This window comes from Salvelinus sp. IW2-2015, linkage group LG20 (genome assembly GCF_002910315.2).
Source record: "Salvelinus sp. IW2-2015 linkage group LG20, ASM291031v2, whole genome shotgun sequence".
Lineage (NCBI taxonomy): Eukaryota > Metazoa > Chordata > Actinopteri > Salmoniformes > Salmonidae > Salvelinus > Salvelinus sp. IW2-2015.
The window spans coordinates 49,950,530-49,978,263 of NC_036860.1; the positions used below are offsets into that span (position 1 = coordinate 49,950,530).

At 42.1% G+C, this 27,734-nt stretch overlaps 2 protein-coding genes and 1 pseudogene across 2 annotated transcripts in view; 2 read left to right on the top strand and 1 right to left on the bottom strand.

Annotated features, from left to right (window-relative positions):
- Window positions 1-6,861: 6,861 nt before the first annotated feature.
- LOC111981719 (protein YIPF6) lies at window positions 6,862-14,685 on the top strand. The gene is made up of 7 exons (XM_024013122.2): window positions 6,862-6,952; window positions 7,476-7,604; window positions 12,394-12,472; window positions 12,787-12,829; window positions 12,948-13,073; window positions 13,263-13,420; window positions 13,689-14,685. Exons 1-7 carry the CDS (start codon window positions 6,920-6,922, stop codon window positions 13,826-13,828), a joined length of 708 nt encoding a protein of 235 aa, XP_023868890.1. The 5' UTR covers window positions 6,862-6,919; the 3' UTR covers window positions 13,829-14,685.
- A 1,190-nt stretch (window positions 14,686-15,875) lies between these two features.
- Window positions 15,876-18,487, bottom strand: LOC139022687 (general transcription factor II-I repeat domain-containing protein 2A-like; annotated as a pseudogene).
- A 6,525-nt stretch (window positions 18,488-25,012) lies between these two features.
- stard8 (StAR related lipid transfer domain containing 8) overlaps window positions 25,013-27,734 on the top strand; it is a 40,160-nt gene continuing 37,438 nt past the window's right edge. The window contains exons 1-2 of the mRNA XM_024011324.3: window positions 25,013-25,153; window positions 26,154-26,187. Coding sequence (XP_023867092.1) covers window positions 25,109-25,153; window positions 26,154-26,187 — 79 coding nt within the window. The 5' untranslated portion in view covers window positions 25,013-25,108. The remainder of the gene's footprint in view (window positions 25,154-26,153; window positions 26,188-27,734) is intronic.

Here is a 27,734-nt window from a genome sequence, read left to right on the forward strand (position 1 = left end):
CAGTAGTCTGGCACGGATCACTATGAGGACTGAACCGGTTAAGATGTTGGTGTCGGGAAATCATTCAGAGTTATCTCTTTCTTCATTTGTCCTCGCCCATGTTCCTCTGGTTCTTGGTTACCCCTGGCTGAAGGAACACAATCCCTCGTTTGATTGGGTGACAGGGAAGGTAACTAGTTGGAGCATTGAGTGTCATGCTAACTGCCTTAGGACTGCCTGTTCTCCTGCTGTTTCCAGTCAGGTCAGTGACTCTGCTCCTCCTGATTTGTCCCTGGTCCAGAAACATATCACGAGTTGGGTGAGGTATTCAGTAAACAGAAGGCTCTGTCCCTTCCTCCCCACCGACCTTATGATTGTGCGATTAATCTGTTTCCTGGTCTGCCTTTCCCAAGGGACGTTATACAGTATCTCTCGACCGGAACGTGAGGCCTTGGAGACCTACATCAAGGAGTCTCTAGCTACAGGTCTCATTCGGCCATCGTCATCACCTTTGGAGCAGGATTTTTTTTTGTGAACAAGAAGGATGGCCTCTTCGACCGTGTATTGATTATCGGGGTTTGAATGATATTACGGTTAAGAACAAGTATCCCCTGCCCTTGATGAGCTCGGCTTTCGATCCTTACAGGGTGCTACGGTTTTTACGAAGCTTGATTTACGTAATGCTTATCATTTGGTTCGGATCAAGGAGGGGGACGAGTGGTTGACTGGGTTCAATACTCCGATGGGACATTTTGAGTACCAGTGATGCCGTTTGGACTGACCAACGCTCCGGCGGTGTTCCAAAGTATGGTGAATGACGTTTTGAGAGATATGATTGGGATTTTTGTGTTCGTTTACCTGGATGATATCCTCATCTTCAAAGGAGCTTTCTACCACGTTCTGCATGTCAAGCAGGTCCTGCAGCGGTTATTGGAGAACCGTCTGTTCGTGAAGGCGGAGAAGTGTGATTTTCACGCCCATACAACGTCCTTCCTCGGGTACATCATATCCAGGGGAGAGATCAGGATGGACCAAGAGAAGGTTCGGCGGGTTCGGGATTGGGTCCAGCCCGGTACTAGATTGCAGCTCCAGAGATTCCTGGGGTTTGCGAATTTTTATCGGAGGTTTATCCGTGACTACAGCCGGGTGGCTGCACCTTTAACTGCCCTGACGTCTTGCACCAGAAGGTTCAGTTGGACTCCTGAGGCAGACCGAGCATTTCTGGACTTGAAGAGCCGATTCACCAACGCTCCGATTCTCTTCAACCTGACACTTCCCGTCAGTTCGTTGTGGAAGTGGATGCTTCTGATGTGGTGTGGGCGCCATCCTGTCCCAGCGTAGCTCCACTGACGGTAAACTCCATCCCTGCGCTTTCTACTCTGGTCGTCTTTCTCCAGCTGAAAGAAACTACGATGTGGGTAACCGGGAGCTTCTCGCTGTGAAGCTTGCCTTGGAGGAGTGGCGGCACTGGTTGGAGGGAGCGAGCAACCGTTTGTGGTCTGGACTGACCACAAGAATCTGGCTTACGTACAATCGGCTAAACGTCTCAACGCCCGTCAGGCTAGTGGGCCTTGTTTTTTGGACGTTTCATTTTTCCCTGACATTCCGACCTGGGTCTAAGAACGGGAAGGCGGACGCCCTGTCCCGGATGTTCTCTAAGACGGAGGAGAGTGGGGTCAAGACTGAAACGATTCTCCCAGAATGTTGTCGTGGGAGCCGTTACATGGAGGATAGAGGAGGATGTGATGGCGGCCCTCGGACGCAGCCCGGCCCGGTAACGGTCCACCCGGTCGGTTGTTCGTACCCGAGTCGGTCCGTTCTGCTGTCCTTCAGTGGTCCCACGCCAGCAAGATAGCTTGTCACCCTGGCGTTGCTCGGACTATGGCACTACTGCGCAGACGTTTTTGGTGGCCTGCCATGGGAGAGATACCCGGAGGTTTGTTGCCGCATGTCCTGTTTGTGCCCAGAACAAGAGTACCAATCGGCCCAGCTCTGGCTTCTTCATCCCTACCTATTCCTCGGCGACTTGGTCGCATTGGCCCTGGATTTTGTCACGGAGTTGCCCCCTTCTGTTGGGACACGGTCATTCTGACATTGTGGACAGATTCAGCAAGTTTGCTCATTTTGTTCCTCTCTCCAAGCTTCCATCGCTACGGAGACGTCCGAGATCCTGGTCAGGGAGGTTTTCAGGGTTCACGGATTGCCCAGTGACATTGTGTCTGACCGTGGTCCTCAGTTTACCTCTGCTGTCTGGAAACTTCTGTTTGGCTATTGGAGCTACAGTCAGTCTCACTTCTGGATTTCACCCACAATCAATGTGTCAAGCGGAGAGAGCCAACCAGAAGATGGAGTCCACGCTGCGTTGTCTTGTCTCCTCTGATCCTACCTCTTGGTCATCTCAATTACCCTGGGTTGAGTATGCCCATAATACCCTTCTTCATCTGCCACTGGGATGTCCCCCTTCCAATGCCTTTACGGATACCAACCTCCTTTGTTTCCTTCTCAGGAGAGGGATCTCTCGGTCCTTCTGTCCAGACCCATATTCGTCGTTGCCACCGACCTGGATCGGGCCAGAAGGCTCTCCTTAGTTTCTGACCGGTATCAGATACAGGCAAACCGTCGCCGTATTCCTGCCCCAGCTTATACGGTTGGAGATAAGGTTTGGTTGGCTACACGGGATCTTCCTCTACGGACGGAGTCAAGGAAGTTGTCACCTAAGTTCATTGGTCCGTTTGTAGTGAGAGAATCATAAATCCTGTGGTGGTTCGACTCAAGTTGCCTGCAACACTTAGAGTGCATCCCACTTTTCATGTCTCCTGTCTCAAGCCGTTCACCTCAGTCCTCTGTTGCCTCCTCCTCCTCGTCCTCCTCCTCCTCGGATGATCGGAGGTGGTCCTGTTCACACGGTGCGCCGCATCATGGACTCCAGACGGCGGGTCGAGTACCAGTTTCTATGGACTGGGAAGGATATGGTCCAGAGGAGAGGAGTTGGATTCCTCGGCGACAGATTCTGGATGACGACCTGATTCGTGACTTCTACCGCCTCCATCCTGGCGCTCCAGGTAGTCCGCCCGGTGGCGTTCGTCGGAGGGGGGGACTGTCACGAATCCCGCTTCCTGAGTCTGGTTTGCCTGTGTGTCTGTCCTGGAGTGTTTTCAGGTGTCCTGGAACGCACCCTGTCTGGTTGCCGGGCGAATTAGCTCATTGGGAGATTGGTTTCACCGCACCTGTTTCCCGTCAGTAATCTGCACACCTGTCCTGATCATCATCTCACCTTCATAAGCTCTGACCTGACTTCCATTCCCTGCCGGATCGTTAGCCATGAATAGTATGTGTGCCTGAGTACCAGACTCCAGTTGAGAATTTGTTTTGTTGTTTTCATTTATGTATTGCTGTTGCCTTGAACTTCCTCCGTTGTTTTTGTTCTTCAGTTACTCACCTGGATCATTCACTCCATTCCCGCCTGGTTGACAGAGGATTCTGCTACTACATTGGATTCACCTATTTCCTTCATCTACTCACCACCGCTGCCGCTACGCCATCTGGATATATCTACCTTTCACATTTAATTGTAAATAAATACTCACCTTCTTCCTACGCTCCTTGTCCTGGTCTGCTTCTGGGTTCGATCTTGAAAGATCGTGACATATATACAGCAATCACATAACAATAATACATTGTTTCTCTCAGTCTTTCTGTATTAGCAAATTCGACGTGTTGGTACAACAGACTCTGAAATGTCTGAGTCAATAGTATTCACAACCTTTGTTATGGCAAGCCTAATAAGTTAAGGAGGAAACATTTCCTTAACAAGTCACATAATGAGTTGCATGGACTCACTCTCAAATCAGATCAAATCAAATGTTTAGGGCCTTCCTCTGACACCGGCTGGCATAGAGGTCCTGATGGTAGGAAGCTTGGCCCCAGTGATGATGTACTGGCCGTTCGCACTACCCTCTGTAGTGCCTTGCGGTCGGAGGCTGAGTAGTTGCCATACCAGGCAGTGATGCAACCAGTCAGGATTCTCGATAGTGCAGCTGTAGAACCTTTTGAGGATCTGAGGAACCATGCCAAATCTTTTCAGTCTCCTGAGGGGGAATAGGTTTGGTCGAGCCCGCTTCACAACTGTCTGGTGTGCTTTGTACCATGTTAGTTTGTTGGTGATGTGGACACCAAGGAACTTGAAGCTCTCAACCTGCTCCACTGCAGCCCCGTCGATGAGAATGGGGGCGTGCTCGGTCCTCTTTTTCCTGTAGTCCACAATCATCTCCTTTGTCTTGATCACGTTGAGGGAGAGGTTGTTGTCCTGACACCACATGGCCAGGTCTCTGACCTCCTCCCTATAGGCTGTGTCGTTGTTGTTGGTGATCAGGGCTACCACCGTTGTTTCGTCTGCAAATTTAATGATGGTGTTGGAGTCGTGCCTGGCCGTGCAGTCATGAGTGAACAGGGAATACAGGAGGGGGCTGAGCACGCACCCCTGAGGGGTCCCAGTGTTGAGGATCAGCGTGGCAGATGTGTCGTTACCTACCCTTACCACCTGGATGCGGCCCGTCAGGAAGTCCAGGATCCAGTTGTAGAGGGAGGTGTTTAGTCCCAGGGTCCTTAGCTTATTGATGAGCTTTGAGGGAACTATGGTAGTCAATGAATAGCAATCTCACATACAGTAGGTTTTCCTTTTGTCCAGGTGTGAAAGGGCAGTGTGGAGTGCAATAGAGACGGCTTCATCTGTGGATCTGTTGGGGCAGTATGCAAATTGGAGTGTGTCTAGGGTTTCTGGGATGATGGTGTTGATGTGATCCATGACCAGACTTTCAAAGCACTTCATGGCTACAGACGTGATTGCTACGGGTCGGTAGTCATTTCGGCAGGTTACCTTAGTGTTCTTGGGCACAGGGACTATGGTGGTCTGCTTAAAACATGTTGGTATTACAGACTCGGACAGGAAGAGGTTAAACATTTCAGTGAAGGCACTTGCTAGTTGGTCAGCGCATGCTCGCAGTACATGTCCTGGTAATCCGTCTGGCCCTGCGGCCTTGTGAGTGTTGACCTGTTTAAAGGTCTTACTCACATCGGCTGCGGAGAGCGTGATCACACAGTCTTCCGGTACAGCTGGTGCTCTCATGCATGTTTCAGTGTTATTTGCCTTGACGCGAGCATAGAAGTAGTTTAGCTCGTCTGGTAGGCTCGTGTCACTGGGTAGCTCTCGGCTGTGCTTCCCTTTGTAGTCTGTAATGGTTTGCAGGCCCTGCCACATCCGACGAGCGTCAGAGCCAGTGTAGAACGACTCGATCTTAGTCCTGTATTGATGCTTTGCCTGTTAGATGGTTCGTCAGAGGGCATAGAGGGATTTCTTATAAGCTTCCGGGTTAAGAGTCCCGCTCCTTGAAAGCGGCAGCTCTAGCTTTTAGCTCCGTGCGGATGCTGCCTGTAATCCATGGCTTCTGGTTGGGGTATGTACGTACGGTCACTGTGTGGACGACGTCATCGATGCACTTATTGATGAAGCCAATGACAGATGTGGTGTACTCCTTAATGCCATTGGAGGAATCCCGGAACATATTCCAGTCTGTGCCAGCAAAACAGTCCTGTAGTTTAGCATCTGTTTCTTCTGACCACTTTTTTATTGATCTAGTTACTGGTGCTTCCTGCTTTAATTTTTGCTTGTAAGCAGGATTCAGGAGGATGGAATTATGGTCAGATTTGCCAAATGGAGGGCGAGGGAGAGCTTTGTATGCATCTCTGTGTGTGGAGTATAGGTGGTCCAGAGTTATTTTCCCTCTGGTTGCACATTTAACATGCTGATAGAAATTTGGTAAAACTGATTTATGTTTCCCTGCATTAAAGTCCCCGGCTACTAGGAGCGCCGCCTCTGGGTGAGCGTTTTCTTGTTTGCTTATGGCGGAATACAGCTCATTCAATGCTATCTTAGTGCCAGCCTCTGACTGTGGTGGTATGTAAACAGCTAAAAAGAATAAAGATGAAAACTCTCTCTGTAGGTAGTGTGGTCTGCAGCTTATCATGAGAAACTCTACCTCAGGCGAGCAATAGCTCGAGACTTCCTTAGATATCGTGTACCAGCTGTTGTTTACGAAAATACATAGACCGCCGCCCCTTATCTTACCAGATGCCTCTGTTCTATCCTGCCGGTACATCGTATAACCAGCCAGCTGTATGTTGATATTGTCGTCGTTCAGCCACGACTCCGTGAAGGATAAGATGTTACAGTTTTGAATGTCCCGTTGGTAGTTTAATCTTCCCAGTAACTCGTCCATTTTATTGCATGTTTGCTAGCAGATTTGAGGGAAGTGGGGGTTTATTTCGATTGCCTCCGACTTCTCAGAAGGCAGCCCGCTCTCCGGCCTCTCTTTCTCCGCCTCCTCTTGAAGCAGATCACTGGGGTCGGGGCTTGTTCCCGAGGGAGCCGTATATCCTCCACCTCGGGCTCATTAGAGTCGTGAAAGAAGAAAAAGGATTCTGCTGGTCCGTAGTGAGTAGTCACAGTCCTGATGTCTGGAAGTTATTTTCGGTATGTAAAAAAATTGTAAAAAAATAAGTTACAAACAACGCAGAGAAACGAACACAAAACAGAATCGGTTGGTAAAATGTAAAACGTCTGCCTCCTGCTCCGGGGCCATCCGTGTGCAATAATAGTGTTTACATGATTTTTAAATTACTTTATTGAGCTTCACAATCAATTTGAGATACTTTCGGATGATTTGGACATGATATGCGAAAAATGCTAATATCGGTCCCATGACTTGAATGGGATTTGTGCCACAAATGCTAAAACGTTAGCATGTGGAAACTTCCCCACTGGGATTTACGATTTCACAACCGGTAAATACCACCTTACCACTTGGTTGGAACGCAGCATTAGCCACTTGACATCCTGGTCAAAACATTTGGATGACGTTTCATATCCGTGTGGACAGAGAAAATGGCGGAAGTGGAGGAGACAAGTAAACTTATGGTAAGAAGAAAGCACATAATGTAACTATTCGTGTTCATATATACAACATTTACATAGTATACATTAATGTTTTTATAGGCGTGGTGTTAATATTAAATACAGATGAGGGAATGTCAACATTGGTGTTGAAGTTAGCTAGCACTACACAAGGAAAACGCTTGCAGTAACATTGTTGTATGTTCAGTAAAGTCACCATACATGCAAAAGTTCTCAATGGCTTCCAAAACCTAGAGAGAGAATTGATTAGTTTTTTAACGAGCCATGTAAACAATGGCTCGTTGCAGAACGAAGTAAGAGGGAGAACAGTAGCTATCTAACGTTACTGTATTATCTGTCTGTTTAGCCAAGCTAGCTCTCCACCATGCATGTGCCAACAGCAGCACCCAAACCAAATATTGTAATAAGACCGCATTGAATTATCATGAAGAAACTAAATTTATAGCTAAGCTGAAATAGAATAATCGGTTGTCATTATTGAGAGCCAAATGTATAATTTATTTGTATCTATGTTTCTTATTTCCAGTTTGCAGGTCTGTCAGATGTGTCCATTTCAGGGGACATTCCTGTTGAGGGAGAGATCAATGTCCCTGTTGGAACACCGAGTCAGGACAAAGAATACTCTACACTGGATGAACCTGTCAAAGACACCATAGTAAGATTTCCCTCTTTGTGTACATACTTGAATCTTTAAAAGCCTAGTGCAGTCAAAAATGTGATTTCCCCCCTGTGTTTTATATCAAATTGTACAACAGCTGATGAAACTAACACTGTAAAAGTGTGAAAGATTTATATCAGTGTTATTGCCTGATAGTTGCTGATTGAAAATACAATCTACACAGGACCTTTTAATCAGCAGGTTTGCATGGATGGGAGTGTCGGCTTGTAATTATTTCGCCACTATGGCCTATGTATTGCCTTACCTCCCTTATCCTACCTCATTTGCACACATTGTATATAGACTTTTTCTATTGTATTATTGACTTTTGTTTATTCCATGTGTTGTTGTTTGTGTCGCACTGTTATGCTTTATCTTGGCCAGGTCGTAGTTGTAAATGAGAACTTGTTCTCAACTAGCCTACCTGGTTAAACAAAGGTGAAATAAAATAAAATTTGATTAGTTTGATTTTATCCTTCCACCAGACGATATAGTCGGGGGCAAAGGCCAGTTGTTAGTTGTGAAGTTGCTAACCACAGGCTGGTCATGAATTATTTTGGGATGTTTTGACTAGAGGTCGACCGATTATGATTTTTCAATGCCGATACCGATTATTGGAGGACCAAAAAAGCCAATACCGATTAATCAGACAATTTTTAAAACTTTTTTATTTGTAATAATGACAATTACAACAATACTGAATTAACACTTATTTTAACTTAATATAATACATAAATAAAATCAATTTAGCTTCAAATAAATAATGAAACATGTTCAATTTGGTTTAAATAATGCAAAAACAAAGTGTTGGAGAAGAAAGTAAAAGTGCAATATGTGCCATGTAAGAAAGCTAACGTTTAAGTTCCTTGCTCAGAACATGAGACCATATGAAAGCTGGTGGTTCCTTTTAACATGAGTCTTCAATATTCCCAAGTAAGAAGTTTTAGGTTGTAGTTGTTATAGGAATTATAGGACTATTTCTTTCTATACGATTTGTATTTCATATACCTTTGACTATTGGATGTGCTTATAGGCGCTTTAGTATTGCCAGTCTAACAGTATAGCTTCCATACCTCTCCTCGCCGCTACCTGGGCTCAAACCAGGAACACATTGACAACAGCCACCCTCGAAGCAGCGTTACCCATGCAGAGCAAGGGGAACAACTACTCCAAGTCTCAGAGCGAGTGACGTTTGAAACGCTATTAGCGTGCACCCCGCTAACTAGCTATCCATTTCACATCGATTACACCAGCCTAATCTCGGGAGTTGATAGGCTTGAAGTCATAAACAGCTAAAGAGCTACTGGCAAAACGCACGAAAGTGCTGTTTGAATGAATGCTTAAGAGCCTGCTGCTGCCTACCACCGCTCAGTCAGACTGCTCTATCAAATCATAGACTTAATTATAACATAATAACACACAGAAATACGAGCCTTAGGTCATTAATATGGTCGAATCCGGAAACTATCATCTCGAAAACAAAACGTTTATTCTTTCAGTGAAATACGGAACCGTTCTGTATTTTATCTAACGGGTGGCATCCATAAGTCTATATTCCTGTTACATTGCACAACCTTCAATGTTATGTCATAATTACGTAAAATTCTGGCAAATTAGTTCGCAATGAGCCAGGCGGCCCAAACTGTTGCATATACTCTGACTCTGCGTGCAATGAACGCAAGAGAAGTGACACAATTTCACCTGGTTAATATTACCTGCTAACCTGGATTTCTTTTAGCTAAATATGCAGGTTTAAAAATATATACTTCTGTGTATGGATAATTTAGAAAGGCATTGATGTTTATGGTTAGGTACACGTTGGAGCAACGACAGTCCTTTTTCGCAAATGCGCACTGCATCGATTATATGCAACGCAGGACACGCTAGATAAACTAGTAATATCATCAACCATGTGTAGTTATAACTAGTGATTATGATTGATTGTTTTTTATAAGATAAGTTTAATGCTAGCAAGCAACTTACCTTGGCTTCTTACTGCATTTGCGTAACAGGCGGACTCCTCGTTAGGCAGGTGGTTAGAGCGTTGGACTAGTTAACCGTAAGGTTGCAAGATTGAGCTGACAAGGTAAAAATCTGTCGTTCTGCCCCTGAACAAGGCAGTTAACCCACCGTTCCTAGGCCGTCATTGAAAATAAGAATGTGTTCTTAACTGACTTGCCTAGTTAAATAAAGGTGTAAAAAATATTTTTTTAAATTTTTTTTGTAAAATCGGCGTCTAAAATTAGCGATATCCGATTGTTATGAAAACTTGAAATCGGCCCTAATTAATCGGCAATTCCGATTAATCGGTCGACCTCTAGTTTTGACCCAGTCGTTCATTCTATTCATCCCATGTGTAACGGCAGCCTTCCTCCTCTTCGTCTGAAGAGGAGGTGTAGCAGGGATCGGACCAAGACGCAGCGTAGTAGGTGTCCATGTTTTAATAATAATCAACTGACCACGAACACAATACAAAATAACAAACGTGGCAAAACCGAAACAGTCCTATCTGGTGCAGAGAACACAAAGACAGAAGACAACCACCCACAAACCCCAACACAAAACAAGCTACCTAAATATGGTTCCCAATCAGAGACAGTGACTAACACCTGCCTCTGATTGAGAACCATATCAGACCATACATAGAAACGGACAAACTAGACACACAACATAGAATGCCCACCCAGCTCACGTCCTGACCAACACTAAAACAAAGAAAACACAAAAGAACTATGGTCAGAACATGACACCATGATGCTATGCTAAACAAATCATTGGCATGTAGCTAGCTAGCATAGGTTCAATGATGATGAGAGACAAGAACTTCAATAAATAATGTTTTAATAAATATTGTATAAATGGGCAACAAGAACTTCATCAAATAATGATTTGTTAAATAATGTATAGATAAGCAAAAACCAGCAGATTGTCAAGTCAATAATATAATATAACATTAATGTTACTTATGAAGGCTAGCTAGGCAAATTATGTTACTCCTCCTTTGCTAGCTAGCTAGCCAACTACACACAATCGCATCAAGCAACTGAAATAACAGCAAGCTATGTGCATTTTCTTTGGATATATCCATTATAATGATCCCGATAAATTAATTATCTTGTCTCAGAGAAGCTGCCAGTCTCGTCACAGTCATACATGGCACGGTGGAGACGGCAAAAATAAACTGCAACATGTTGCACAGGTCAGATGGGCACACAGCAAGGCTTACATTAACCTCCGCTGTACCAAACCAAATGCTAGGCAAGAAGCATGCGGAAATAATGTCTTGACTCTTTTTTTTTTCAGGGGAGATTAAGTTTATGAATGCCTGGTTGGGCTGCGGGACAGTGGATGCCCATTGTTACTTGAATTTTAATTTAGGCATCTTGCGGGAATTATTGCGAATAACTCCCTGCTATCAACCAATCAGCATCCAGGATTTGAACAACCTGTTTTATAATTAAGTGATAATGCCCGACAATATGGTGTTTGGCAAACCGTGATAATATTTCCTCCAAACACCAGCTAAGAGGGCATTATCACTTTTATACAACGGGTTACCAACGTATTCAAATAATGATTGACATATTTTCTTTTCAAAACTATTCATACTATTTCATCCTTCCACAAGATATTGTCCCGACACAAATCTAGGGTTGCTACCCAAGCCGGCTGGACATTCGTTCTATCAGTTCGGTTGCCAGAGACGCGACCCAGTTGTTCATTGTTTTTGTTCTGTATCTATGGATGTGACCCAGTCATTCTTTCTAAATGTTCCATTGTCATACTGGCTGGCAACATTCTTATCCCATGCTTGCTAGCTAGCCAACTACGGCTAGCAAACAGTCACTTCAAAAAGTGCATGAAGAATAACAGCTGCATTTGCATTTGTTTAAGCTGTTTTCTAGTAACATTTATTTGGATACATCCATAACAATGAGCTAATGAGGTGTGATTTCGCCTGACATAGAAATTGTGCTCTCTCATCAGGACACTGTTGTTTAGTGGAGCTAGCTAACAAGACCGCTAACACAATCACTTCAAACTGAAGCTGGAAAGACTGCAAACTAGCTGCACTTCGTTTCTTTTTACCTTTTTTCAATTGACATTTCTTTGTATATATCCATAAAATGATGCCAGCTGATGCATGATTTCTACTCCCGACACGTTCATTACTATGGGACAGCAGGAGATGGAATTTGAATATTGAAACAATGTTGAAATGTCAGAGAGACAGTCTGCAAGATTTATACAAATCTCCGCTGTTGAAAACAAGATGTTAGTTTACAAAACCTGAGATAATGTCTAGATGTTTTTTATAGTGGAGATCAAGTTTATTAAGTGCCTGGCTGGGCTGATGAGACAGTGGATTGTGCTGTCAGATGGAACAGAGTAAATCAGCATTTTAACATCAGATTTAGCTGGTGGTAACTTGTGGAATAGACACCAGCTGGAATGCACTTTTAACCAATCAGCATTCAGGATTAGACCCATCTGGTGTATAATAGACCAATAACAAAGAGAGTTCCAAACCTCTCTGCCAATAACGGCTAGTTTTCAGTTTTCCCCTCCCACTCAGACCACTCTTATTCTTGCTTGAGAAATAGTTTTTTGCTAAAAAGCTATTTTTGCCTATTTGAAATCTATTACAGCAAGGTACTTTTTACCCGGAAATTATTTGATAGTGATATAAAAATGTATGCATTTAATGACACCTTTAATTTGGCCCTTCCCTGATACATGGCATTTTAAAATCTCTTCTAAAATCTCCCTCATGCCTCATTTACAGTTGCGAGATCTGAAAGCAGTGGGGAAGAAGTTTGTTCATGTGATGTATCCCAAGAAGAGTTCAGCGCTACTGAGAGACTGTGAGTACTGTGTATTATTTTTTTTTTTAACTATTCCAACACAATGAACAAGTGGTGTTATATGATGTGACATAGCTGTATCTAACTTGGTAATATATTTAACCAATGTGTACAAGGATAACAGTATAATGATATGAAAAACATTATATTAAATGACATTTGTAGTAGTACCTAGGAAAATGTGTCAAACAAAATGTGCCAGGTGTTTTAATATTATTTTAGCTCTCTCCAATACTACCTAGGGAAATGTGACAATGCTAAATGTGTTTGATGTTTTAGTAGGAATATTGTGTTTACTTCGTCTTCTTTTCCAGGGGACTTGTGGGGACCGTTATTGCTCTGCGTGACAATGGCTCTGTGAGTATTCACATTTCAATGTAGTAGCAGAATATAACTGCTAACACTCTTTGAGAATGAAGGATGACTACAGAAGGATGAGCTATGGATTGATAATGTTTCCTTCCTGTTTTTTTAGGATGCTGCAGGGGGGTTCAGTTGACAGTAAGGATGACGGAGGGCCCCAGTTTGCAGAGGTGTTTGTGATCATCTGGTTTGGATCTGTCATCATCACACTGAACTCGAAGCTGTTGGGAGGCACCATGTACGTGTCTGTCATTTCCAACTGCCCAACTTTATAGCTGGCTTCCAATCATTATAGTGAAATTATTCCAGTATAAAAAAATTTGACATGAGAGCATTTTAACATGCAAATACTGTAATATGATTAGTTCCTTAATTTAATTTATTCATTGAAACCTTGTTTAAAAATGCCTGTTTTCCCTCTCTCTAGATCTTTTTTCCAGAGCCTGTGTGTGCTAGGCTACTGCATCATGCCTCTGACCGTGGCAATGGTTGTCTGTAGGCTAGTGCTGCTAGGTGGGTCTTGGGGGTTCAGCTTTATCGTCCGACTAATTGTGGTCACAGCATCATTCAGTTGGTCCACGTTTGGTAAGGAAGGTCCTTTTCATAAGGAGACAATTATATTTGTTTAAATTTAGTTGGCTATATTTATTGGTGCAAACACACCTCTACAAACACATTGACTGTTTGCAGTCATACTGACTTCCAGTAGGTGGAGCTGTTGTATAAAGATTCACCTTCTAATGTTCCTCATAACATTAGTACTACATTTGAATATATTATTACTGTCTAATCTTATCATAAAACAAGTCACTGATAACTCATGAGTGTATGTATGTATATGATTTCCCCCCAGCCTCTACAGCTTTTTTAGCAGATTGCCAACCTCCCAATCGCAAAGCTTTGGTGGTGTATCCTGTCTTCCTTTTTTACTTCGTCATTGGATGGATGATTCTCACATTCTCACCATCTGCGCAACGGTGGACTTATCTCTAAACTGAACTTATCCCAATCCTTTTGGAATAGAAGGATACAAATCAACACCATGCCATTTGTGAAAGCTGAGTGGAGTGTTGGGAGTACTTTTGATGGAAAACATTGTATGTTTCTTTGGAGCAACAAGGAAAATGGTGAGATATTAACCATAGTGCACAATGCTTTGCCTTTTTCTCTTTTTTGTGGCTCTATTATTGCTAAGCATAGCTAAGAAATACAGTGGAGTACAATGGACAAAAGAGTCAAAGTGAGTCCCTATAAGGATGTCAGAAAAGCCTATCTGCTTGATTAAACAAGCTCTCTGTGTCTCACATGAAGAGATTACTTATCTAAATTTTTTCCTGCCTTGAAAATGATCTTACAATACCAACTAAGGTTCCTACACTAAGCACATTCCCCACTGTAATGTTAATAATTCATAATAACATGTAGACTAGCAGGAATAATGGGGACCATGCGATCTATATTGTATGTGTCATGGTCTATTGCCATTTACTTCTGAATATGTGATGCCAGTATGTATACAGTACACTGCCTCACTACATCCTACTGCATATGTCCTATCACTCAAACATTGCTTGGAAACAGGTTTCTGTTTTATTTGGGAATAAGTAAAACATTTTCAAGTAGTATTATCTTATTCAGAAGGTAGGATTTGATTATCCACGGATAGTAAGTGGCAGTGTTGCTTGATTTTGATATGAGCAACCTAAAAAGTATGTAGGTGGCTGTAGTTTACATTTTCACATTTTTACTTTCACAAAGTTATGTTAAAATATATCTATACATTTCCAGTTCTCTTTCAATATTTGAATGTCATTCTATTAAAACAGAAATGCTGTAAAAAAACAAAAAAACAATGGCACCCTCCAAAACCTGACTCATTTCTATTTGTTTCTATAATTGTGTTTTTATTTCAATTTTGTAATACGGTACAAAATCAGGGATTCCTGTCTAAAAGACATTGATGGAATCAGAAGCTAAAGGGGGAATGATGGTGGAATAAGGTTGGTATACTTGGTACACTTGGTATACAAATTTCTTCTGTCACTAGCGATATAGCTCAAATTTTATGCAAGAACTCTGGACTACACCAGCAGCAGTTAAACTGAAAAGTATATTTTGATTAGTTTGATAGCCTGTCAGAAGCCTCTGATTGTTATGGGTAAGTTTGCCAGCATATGTGTAGCTCCTGACTGTTGACTCAAGGCCTGTGTGTGAAGAGAAATTATTTATTGGGAGTATAACCTCCCCAAATACCTGCCCTGAAACCTCTTAAGTTTGTATTCTGTTAAAATAAAGCCCCTCTAGAGATTTTTTCTTCTGAAAATCATAGCACTTTCAAAACTCCAAGCAATGCAAATGTGTCTGTTTCCATGATGTTTGTACTTTCATATAACACTGTAAACCTATAATAACTAACGGGAAGTAAATGCATCCATTTCCTTTCAAATTAATCGTTTTTGTGAAGCTACTTAGGCTACATGGTGCTGAATTACGGTGAGTAGTCCCTCCCCACAGCTGCCCATGTCCCTTAATGTTGATGATATGGTTGTTACTGACAAGAAGCACATGGCTGAGCTCTAATCACTTCATTAAGTCAGGATTCCTATTTGACTCAGCCATGCCTCCTTGCCTGTCTAACATTTCCTCATCACACACCCCTTCTAATGCGACAAGCCCCGATGCTCCTCCCTCTTTTCCCCCTGCCCCGCTACAGAGTTTTTCCCTGCAGGCAGTCACTGAGTCCGAGGTGCTAAAGGAGCTCCTTAAACTTGACTCCCAAAAACCATCTGGATCAGATGGTTTAGACCAGGCCTGGGCAATTATTTTTCATGGAGGTCCATATTAGAATATATTTTTTGCCATCGCGAGCCAGAATTATATTACAGGATTATACATCATGTGTATGACTGTGTTGACAGATCTATCTACTGTAAATCACATCCAGATATGCAACTTATTTAACTTTTTTAACATGCACAGAAATAAACCACATCCATGTTCCCCTCTTGGTAGGTATTTTCATTATTAAACATGCAGTGAACTACACAGAGGCAAAAGTATGCTGTGCATTCAGCACCACAGACAGAACTCTTGTTAATGGCTATGCACAAAAACACAAGAAAGAGAGAGAGCTCAACATTACATTTAAACTACTCAATCAGTGTGAGGAGTGAAGTCTCTGATGGGTATTGAATAGAGCAGTGAAGTCAGTTTCTAATGTCGCTATGCGCATGATTGCTGAGAGGTGAGAGACAGTAAAATAAGATCTGTGCCTTGACTTGTTATATTTCATCACTGAAAATGTCTGTTCACATACATAGGTTGACCCAAACACTACAAACATCTTCTGAGCATGACTACTAATCTTTGGAAAGTTTTGTTCATCGAGAGATGTATAGAACCTCATAAGTGACATTGTTTTGAATAGTTCTCCAATCACTTCGTCAGACTGAAGATCGATAAGCTGAAGTTGCAGGTCAGTGGTGGCGTTATCCACATTGAAGATGAAATGAGAGGAAACCAACACCATGCCATTTTCCAACACTTTGAAATCCTCAAAACGATGAGAAAACTCACCGTTCAATTCTCGCAGCAGCAATGTATACTTCTCCCGCTGGTCATCTGATAGGGAACATACTAGTGGTGTCGGAAGGTGGGTGAGATTGTTGGCTTCTACTTGGCGGGACAGGAGTAGTACATTTCCCTTGAAGGCGTTGACAAGGCTGTATATCTGATGTGCAAAAAGGCCCTTCCCTTGCAGTTTGGAATTCAGTTCATTCATGAGGGCCAGGATGCCCACGGTGAAGGAAAAATCAGCCAACCATTTATCTTGCAGTTGAGGGAAATCCACATATTTTCCTTTCATTTGCAAAAACTCATCAATCTCCAACTTCAGGTCAACACCCTTTTAAGCACCTTCCCAAAACTCAGCCATCTCATGTTTGTGTGGTAGGGGAGATCTGCATGACCCGACTATCTCTTCCAACAGGGAGACAAACTGCCTGTGGTTTAAAGATTTTGCTCTTATGAAGTTTACCACTTTAGTGGCTGTATCCACAACATGGCTCATTTTCAGAACACATTTACAGAACGAACACCTGATGAATAATGCAATGCAGGAAAATCATTTTCTGATCTGGGTTGAGTTCAGCTACTTGATCTTGTATCCTTTTCAAAAGGCCAACGTTCTTTCCTGTCAAGTTTGGGCACCCGGTGCCAGTGGTCAGACTGGATAACTTTTCAAAACGTATTAACCTCCTCCAATAAACCTTTCCCTGTGTTTGTGTTCTTCATTGACAGCACTGAAGCAAGCTCCTCTGTAATTTAAAAGTCTGGGGTTATGCCTCGTAAGAATATCAACAACTGCGCCGTGTCATGTGCATCACTGCTCTCATCCAGGGCCAAGGAGAAATAGATGAAATCCTTTACCTTTCAACTGTTGTTCCATATTCTCTGCGATGTCCTCAACACGCCGTGTCACTGTTCGTCTTGACAGGGAAACATTTTCAAACAGCTCTTTCTTGTCGGGGCAAATTATTGCTGCAGAGTCAATTAAACATTCTTTAATGAATTCGCCCTCAGCGAATGGCTTGCTATGTTTAGCAATTTTGTGGGACAGTACATAGCTAGCTCTCTCAATTCTGTCGTTTGCTGAATGCAGTTGCTGAAGTCCTTGCTGCTTTTGCAACTGAAAAAGCAACTCTTTCGATGCACTTGCCCTCTCCTCAGAAGACATTTTCCTATGCTTCATCTGGAATTCATCTTGGCCATGTTCTGTTATAACCTCCACCCGGCACAGCCAGAAGAGGACTGGCCACCCCTCATAGCCTGGTTCCTCTCTAGGTTTCTTCCTAGGTTTTGGCCTTTCTAGGGAGTTTTTCNGCCAGAAGAGGACTGGCCACCCCTCATAGCTTGGTTCCTCTCTAGGTTTCTTCCTAGGTTTTGGCCTTTCTAMGGAGTTTTTCCTAGCCACCGTGCTTCTACACCTGCATTGCTTGCTGTTTGGGGTTTTAGGCTGGGTTTCTGTACAGCACTTTGAGATATCAGCTGATGTACGAAGGGCTATATAAATAAATGTGATTTGATTTGAATAGTCAGGAGAAGTTGTAGTCTTTAAGACAGCGATGCTCTCTTTGCACACTAAGCACACAGCTTTCCCTGATACCTCAATAAATAAATATTTCGATGTCCACTCTTGCTGGAACACCCTACATTCATTGTCTAATTTCCTTTTCTTTGAAATCTTTGAAAAACTCATTTTTGCACGATTTCTAGCTAGCTACTATTTGTAACTGTGACGTGTGTCAGCCTGTCAGTCACTCTGTCCTCGTGCAGTTGTTATTTATACGTGCCTTCAAAATAAATGTTCCACAAGCGGTGGGAGTTGAATCATTACACAAAGGCGAGTATTCATTGGGCTTTTCATTTGAATAACAAATATGTTTTTCAAAACTTTACTATTGCAAATTCTTTATGTGATATGAGAATGATTCCGCGGGCCGTATTGAATCAGGTCACGGGCCTCATACGGCCCCTGGGCCGGCCTTTGCCCAGGCCTGGTATAGACCCTTCCTTCATTAAGGTTGCTGCCCCTATCATTTTTAACCTGGCTCTCTTCTCTGGGGAGGATCCCATTGCTTGGAAGGCAGCCATGGTGTGTCCTTTATTTAAAAGGGGAGATCAAGCTGATCCTAACTGTTATAGGCCTATTTATATAGTGCCCTGTTCATCAAAAGTGTTGGAAGAATTTGTCAATAATCAACTGACTGGCTTTCTTCATGTCAATAGTATTCTCTTTGGTATGCAATCTGGTTTCTGCTCAGGTTATGGATGTGTCACTGCAACCTTAAAGGTCCTCAATGATGTCACCATTGCCCTTGATTCTAAGCAATGTTGTGCTGCTATTTTTATTGACTTGGCCAAAGCTTTTGATACGGTAGACCATTCCATTCTTGTGCGCCGGCTAAGGAGTATTATGTCTCAGGGGTCTTTGGCCTGGTTTGCTAACTACCTCTCTCAAAGAGTGCAGTGTGTAAAGGCAGAACATCTGCTGTCTCAGCCACTGCCTGTCACCAAGGGAGTACCCCAAGGCTCGATCCTAGGCCCCACGCTCTTCTCAATTTACATCAACAACATAGCTCAGGCAGTACAGTCTGGCCCCTCCCCGGATTTTGTGTTAAACACTCTACTATTAGTGTCCAATAATCTTTCTCAGCCATTAACCTTGTTCTGAACACCTCCATAACAAAGGTCATGTGGTTTGGTAAAAAGAATGCCCCTCTCCCCACAGGTGTGATTATTACCTCTGAGGGTTTAGAGCTTAAGGTAGTCACCTCATACTAGTACTTGGGAGTATGGCTAGATGGTACACTGTCCGTCCTTCTCTCAGCACATATCAAAGCTGCAGGTTAAAGTTAAATCTAGACTTGGTTTCCTCTATTGTAATCGCTCCTCTTTCATCCCAGTTGCCAAACTAACCCTGATTCAGATGACCATCCTACCCATGCTAGATTACGGAAACGTAATTTATAGATTGGCTGGTAAGGGTACTCTCGAGCGGCTAGATATTCTTTACCATTTGGCCATCAGATTTGCCACCAATGCTCCTTATAGGACACATCACTGCACTCTATACTCCTCTGTAAACTGGTCATCTCTGTATACCCATCACAAGACCCACTGGTTGATGCTTATTTATAAAACCCTCTTAGGCCTCACTCCCCCCTATCTGAGATATTTACTGCAGCCCTCATCCTCCACATACAACACCCGTTCTGCCAGTCACATTCTGTTAAAGGTCCCCAAAGCACACACATCCCTGGGTCGCTCGTATTTTCAGTTCGCTGCAGCTAGTGACTGGAACGAGCTGCAACAAACACTCAAACTGGACAGTTTTATCTCAATCTCTTCATTCAACGACTCAATCATGAACAGTGTTACTGACAGTTGTGGCTGCTTTGCGTGATATATTGTTGTCTCTACCTTCTGGCCCTTTGTGCTGTTGTCTGTGCCCAATAATGTTTGTACCAGTCAAGCAGTGAATATCAAACACAGATTCAACAACAAAAATGTAAATCTAGGGTAAGAGCTGAAAATGGTTGTCTAGCAATGATCACCAACCAATCTGACAGAGCTTGAAGAATTTTGAAAAGAAAAATGGGCAAATATTGCGCAATCCAGGTATGGAAAGGTCTTCGAGACTTACAGTGGCTTATGAAAGTATTCACACTCTTTGGCATTTTTCCTATTTTGTTGCCTTACAACCTGCAATTAAAATATAGTTTTTGGGGGTTTGTATAATTTGATTTATACCACATACCTACCACTTTGAAGATGCTAAATATTTTTTCTTGTGAAACAAACAACAATTAAGTAAAAAAAACTGAAAACTTAAGCGTGCATAACTATTCACCCCCCCAAAGTCTATACTTTGTAGAGCCACCTTTTGCAGCAATTTCAGCTGCAAGTCTCTAGGGGGTATGTCTCTATAAGGTTGGCACATCTAGCCACTGGTATTTTTGCCCATACTTCAAGGCAAAACTGCTCCAGCTCCTTCAAGTTGTATGGGTACCGCTGGTGTACAACAATCTTTAAGTCATACCACAGATTCTCAATTGGATTGAGGTCTGGGCTTTGACTAGGCCATTCCAAGACATATACATGTTTCCCCTTAATCCACTCAAGTGTTGCTTTAGCAGTATGGTTAGGGTCATTGTCCTGCTGGAAGGTGAACCTCCGTCCCACTCTCAAATCTCTGGATGACTGAAACAGGTTTCCCTCAAGAATTTCCCTGTATTTAGTGCCATCCTTCAATTCTGACCAGTTTCCCAGTCCCTGCCGATGAAAAACATCCCCACAGCATGATGCTGCCACCACTCTGCTTCACTGGGATGGTGTTCTCAGGGTGATGAGAGGTGTTGGGTTTGCGCCAGACATAGCGTTTTCCTTGATGGCCGAAAAGCTCAATTTTAGTCTCATCTGACCAGAGTACCTTCTTCCATATGTTTGGGGAGTCTCACACATGCCTTTTGGCGAACACCAAACTTGTTTGCTTATTGTTTACTTTAGTACTTTTTCTGATCCTTTGGACAGATACTCCAACCTCCGCTGTGGAGCTTTGTAGCTCCTTCAGGGTTATCTTTGGTCTCTTTGTTGCCTCTCTGATTAATGCCCTCCTTGCCTGGTCCGTGAATTTTGGTGGACGGCCCTCTCTTAGCAGGTTTGTTGTGGTGCCACAGTCTTTCAATTTTTTTAATAATGGATTTTATGGTGCTCTGTGGGATGTTCAAAGTTTCTGATATGTTTTTATAACCCAACCGTGTTCTGTACTTCTCCACAACTTTGTCCCTGATCTGTTTGGAGCTCTCCTTGGTCTTCATGGTGCTGTTTGCTTGGTGGTGCCCCTTGCTTAGTGTTGCAGACTCTGGGGCCTTTCGGAACAGGTGTATATATACTGAGATAATGTGACAGATCATGTGACACTTAGATTGCACATAGGTGGACTTTATTTAACTAATTATGTGACTACTGACAGTAATTGGTTGCACCAGATATTATTTAGGGGCTTCATTTCAAAGGGGGTGAATGCATATACATGCACCACTTTACCGTTTTACATTTTCTTTATTTCTTTGAAACAAGTCATTTTTTTCATTTCACTTTACCAATTTGGACTATTTTGTGTATGTCCATGACATGAAAAAATCCATTTAAATTACAGATTATAATGCAACAAAATAGGAAAACGCAGAGGGGGATGAATACTTTTGCAAGGCATTGAACCCAGAAAGGCTCACCGATGTAATCACTACCAAAGGTGCTTCTACAAAGTAATGACTCTGGGGTATGAATTCCTATGTAAATTTGATATTTATGTATTTAATTGTCTATAAGGTTGCTAAAATGTCGAAAAGCATGTTTTCACTTTGTCATCGTGTGGTATTATGTGTTTAATCAATTTATAATTCTGACTGGAACACAACAAAATATAGCATAAGTCAAGGGTTATGTATAATTTATGAAGGCACTGTATGCCTCCTCACAGTTCTATCTTGGAGATCTACAGACAGTTCCTTGGATTTCATGGTATAGTTTCTGCTCTGACATGCACTGTCAACTGTGGGACCTTAGACAGGTGTGTATCTTTCTAAATCATGTCCAAACAATTGAATTGACTCCAATCAAGTTGTGGTGACATCTCAAGGATGATCAAAGGAAATTGGATGCACCTGAGCTCAATTTGGAGTGTCATAACAAAGGGGTGTGAATACTTACAGTTGAAGTCGGAAGTTTACATACACCTTAGCCAAATACATTTAAACTCAGTTTTTCACAATTCCTGACATTTAATCAGAGTAAAAATTCCCTGTCTTAGGTCAGTTAGGATCACCACTTTATTTTAAGAATGTGAAATGTCAGAAAATTAGTAGAGAGAATGATTTATTTCAGCTTTTATTTCATTCATCACATTCCCAGCGGGTCAGAAGTTTACATACACTCAATTAGTATTTGGTAGCATTGCCTTTAAATTGTTTAACTTGGATCAAATGTTTCGGGTAACCTCACACAAGCTTCCCACAATAAGTTGGGTGAATTTTGGCCCATTCCTCCTGACAGAGCTGGTGTAACTGAGTCAGGTTTGTAGGCCTCCTTGCTCGCACACGCTTTTTCAGTTCTGCCCACAAATGTTCTATCGGATTGAGGTCAGTGCTTTGTGATGGCAACTCCAATACCTTGACTTTGTTGTCCTTAAGCGATTTTACCACAACTTTGGAAGTATGCTTGGGGTCATTGTCCATTTGGAAGACCCATTTGCAACCAAGCTTTAACTTTCTGACTGATGTCTTGAGATCAATATATCCACATAATTTCTCCTCATGAAGCCATCTATTTTGTGAAGTGCACCTGTCCCTCCTGCAGCAAAGCACCCCCACAACATGATGCTGCCACCCCCGTGCTTCACGGTTGGGATGGTGTTCTTCGGCTTGCAAGGCTCCCCCTTTTTTCCTACAAACATAACAAAGGTCATTATTGTCAAACAGTTCTATTTTTGTTTCATCAGACCAGAGGACATTTCCCCAAAAAGTACGATCTTTGTCCCCATGTGCAGTTGCAAACCGTAGTCTGGCTTTTTTGTGGTGGTTTTGGAGCATTGGCTTCTTCCTTGCTGAGCGGCCTTTCAGGTTATGTCGATATAGGACTCGTTTTACTGTGGATATAGATACTTTTGTACCTGTTTCCTCCAGCAGCTTCACAAGGTCCTTTGCTGTTCTGGGATTGATTTGCACTTTTCACATCAAAGTACGTTCATCTCTAGAAGACAGAATGTGTCTCCTTACTGAGCTGTATGACGGCTACATGGTCCCATGGTGTTTATACTTGCTTACTATTGTTTGTACAGATGAATGTGGCACCTTCAGGCATTTGGGAATTGCTCCCAAGGATAAACCAGACTTGTGGAGGTCTACAATTCTTTTTCTGAGGTCTTGGCTGATTTCTTTTGATTTTCCCATGATGTCAAGCAAAGAGGCACTGCGTTTGAAGGTAGGCCTTGAAATACATCTATAGGTACACCTCCAATTGACTCAAATTATGTAAATTCGCCTATCAGAAGCTTATAAAGCCATGACATAATTTCCTGGAATTTTCGGTAAGATTGCCACTTCCCCTGAGTTGAGAGGTCAGGCTTAACTGCCAGCCTAGCAGACACCTTTTTCTATGGTATCTGTCTATCACATCACCCTTTATGAATCTGTTATAACATCTTCAACAAACAGTGTAATAGAAATGTCCCTCAAGCAACACTGTTCTTTTTCTGAGTGGACATGTGCATTTACTGGTACAGGTCTGTTCAATTACCAATGAGCTTTTGTATTAGGCCTGTCTCTTATAGCAAGCAACACACATACACATTGTTTGTAATGAAAACAAAGACATGTAATGAATGCATGTAGTGTAGAAAAATGCATTGCCAAAAGGCACTGTGATGAATTCCAAGAGGACCTGAACATTTCTAATTATGACTGGCATGCAATCCCCACCAGGTCAAGTGTTTTCGCATAGATGACAATGATTATATTGTTGCCATCCCCACAATATAGAAAAAATCCATTATTGTCATTGTTGTCAGCTCGCCATTTATTCTGCATTATGTTTGTCATTCTGCAAGGTGCTTGCTTCTCTATGCATTTACGATAGTGCCACAAACAATACATGTGTGTTCTATATTCTGCATGTAGTCAAGAGTGAAAGACATCTGATTGAAGATCACAAATCATTAGTCATTTCAAATTCAATCAAATGTATTTTTTAAAGCACTTACTTCAGCAGTTGTCACATAGTGCTATACAATTCAAGGGTTCTTTGAGGACTCTATGACATTGTAACCACGTTTATGCTATTGTTGGGGATAAAAACACCAGATTATGCAGTCTTTGAGTTTTGTTGACTTAATATATTGGAAATCCATAAAAATACAAAATATTCAGATACTTGGAAGCCAAAGACACAATGTTGATCGGCATGCTTGCTCTCATCATGACAGGCCTGAATGACAATATTAATCAAAATATGTGTGCTATCCTGGTTAGTTGAACACACAGTATTGTATGTGAGATGGGGCATAGAAATATAACAATATTGTCCATTGTTCTGTTGTAACGCATCACACGGTGTGTGGGTATAGCATGGTTCCAGAGGACATTCCGTGGCCTTCGCACATTGGGACTTCAGTGCATTCTATATCAGTCAACAGTTGTTTATGTGTTCACTCGTCATTGAGATTCGTAAATTTAGTATTTTCCATTACTGGGGGCTGGGAGGATTATGGTCTTAAATTGCTTAGAACTGTCATGAAATCCCTTCAGTAGTTCTGATACACTGTGCTTCCGCTCCTGAACAACAGAGAGAGAGACAGATACTGCATGCCGAGCCCCGCCTAAGCCACAGTGAATCCAGCCATCTATTGGTTTCAGAGCTACATTATACTGTATGCTGTTTTTTGAGTGGCCTTTTTTCCATTTCCATAGTCCAGTGCTTCAGCCATTGGTATGCATAAAGCATCCTTTGGATCAGGCTTGTGCTACTGCTGTGATTTACTGTCCCAAGCCCTGCCCACTTCCCTCAGCCTGCTTCTCAACATCCTGCCTCCCAGCTCCAGCTCCAACTCCAGCGCTGGGCTGTGGTGGACACTGAACAGCCATGCAGGACCCAGCACCTTTGGCCCCCCTGTGACCTCGGATACAGGACCTGGGACCTTTCATAGGACACCTGAACATGGCCTTTTTCAGCTGTTTGTGCTCATTGTTTGGAAGAGCAAAAGTAAGAACAATAAACTTTTAAAAAGTGTAAAATATGTTGGTACATTGTTTGAAATGTGTACCGGTAAAGATAAGAATGAATGTGATAAAGATAATCGGTTTTTAAATGTAGATTTAAGTATTTATCATACTCCAACTGTGTTTTGGTCATGTATGGCTCAGTTGGTAGCTTGCAACGCCAAGATTGTGGGTTCGATTCCTAGGACCATCCATACGTAAAAATGCATGCCCGCAAGACTGTAAGTCCCTTTGGATAAAAGCAACTGTTAAATGACATATATTATTACTATATATTTTGTATTTAATGGGTTCCTCTGCTTTTTAAGAAGTCATTCTAACTCCTTGTAATAAGAAACACCTCACTTATTTTTTAAATAAACTACATATGTATATAGTTGCAATTATATACTATTGTTCAGAAAGAAACATTTAAATAGGAGAGTTCTCATAACTTGCTACAGTTTCATAGTAGTGGTCTGTTCAGCATGTGACTCCCAAAGTAACGGACATTCCAGGCAGTTGGGAGTGGGTGTAGGAATGGAGTGAAGGCTGGCTTGTTTTCAGTGAGCATGCTCTCAAGGAGGTGTTAGCCCAGAGTTACCGCAGCAACGGGATTCAAATGTAGCCTTTCACAAGCTTCCACTTGCAGCCAATAGTGCTCCTTTTAGAAAGTTCTGACATCATTGAAAAGGTAAGATCATAATATAAGGCTGGAACTACACAGAATAGTTGATTCTTTGTTGAATAAATGTCACAGTCTACTACATTTCTCAAGTCTTACTTAATTTGTCTAATTTCACTTCAAGAATGTTGTGCCTATGACCCATATATAACAAAGTTGTAACTTAAATAATGTTTTCTAACAATGTATTGACAACACATTTCAAATACATATCATACGTTAGAAAATAAATAAAGAGTTACTGCACTTGATGCTGCAAAACATTCCATCTGAAACATTTCAAGTATGGAAATGACATGCTCTATTTTCCTTCTTTCAGGTGATGTCCTCATCATGGGGCTACAAGAGAGCAGGTAAGGATAAAAGACTGACTATCATTCAGAGAAAATTTATTTTTAGAGCAAAGCATTGAGAGCAAAATATGTGCATCTCTTTTGTGATTGTTGGTTAATCAAATTGTCTACTCTATCTAGAAGTGTATAACCATCAGCTGGTCTTCTCAAAGAAAAACATAGCCTGGTATTAAATAAATTGCAAATAGTAGCCAATGATTTATATATAAACTACTTGACTGACAAAGAACGCTGTTTTGAAGTCACCGCACCTCCATCTTGGCACTCCTCCCACCATTGTAAAAAATAGTTTGGATGCTATAGAAATGCATTTACAATTGTCTACATTTGTTTTTGCCATAAGTATTATATTACAAACAGCTAAATGCATACATTTAAATTATATTTGTAAGCTAAACAAACAAACAAAAAATATTATATACAGTACCAGTCAAAAGTTTGGACTCACCTACTCATTCAAGGGTTTTTCTTTATTTTTACTATTTTCTACATTGTAGAATAATAGTGAAGACATCAAAACTATCAAAAAAATATTTTATATTTGAGATTCTTCAAAGTAGCCACCCTTTGCCTTGATGACAGCTTTGCACACTCTTGGCATTCTCTCAACCAGCTTCACCTGGAATGCCTTTATAACAGTCTTGAAGGAGTTCCCATATATGCTGAGCACTTGTTGGCTGCTTTTCCTTCACTCTGCGGTCCAACTCATCCCAAACCATCTCAATTGGGTTGAGGTCGGGTGATAGTGGAGGCCAGGACATCTGAGGCAGCACTCAATCACTCTCCTTCTTGGTCAAATAGTCCTTACTTAGCCTGGAGGTGTGTTGAGTTATTGTCCAGTTTAAAAACAAATGATAGTCCCACTAAGCGCAAACCAGATGGGATGGCGTATCGCTGCAGAATGCTGTGGTAGCCATGCTGGTTAAGTGTGCCTTGTATTCTAAATAAATCACTGACGGTATCACCAGCAAAGCAACATCAAACCTTGACTTCCATGCTTCACGTTGGGAACCACACATGCAGAGATCATCCGTTCACCTACTCTGCATCTCACAAAGACAGGGTAGTTGGAACCCAAAATCTCAAGTTTGGACTCATCAGACCAAAGGACAGATTTCAACCGGTCTAATGTCAATTTCTAGTGTTTCTTGGCCCAAGCAAGTCTCTTCTAATTATTGGTGTCCTTTAGTAGTGGTTTTTTCGCAGCAATTCGACCATGAAGACCTGATTCACGCAGTCTTCTCTGAACAGTTGATGTTGAGATGTGTCTGTTACTTGTGAAGCATTTATTTGGGCTGCAATCTGAGGTGCAGTTTACTCTAATGAACTCATCCTCTGCAGCAGAGGTAACTCTAGGTCGTTCTTTTCTGTGGCGGTCCTCATGAGAGCCAGTTTCATCATAGCGCTTGATGGTTTTTGCGACTGCACTTGAAAAAACGTTCAAGTTCTTGAAACTTTCCGGATTGACTGACCTTCATGTCTTAATGTAATGATGGACTGTCATTTCTCTTTGATTATTTGAGCTGTTCTTGCTACAATATGGATTT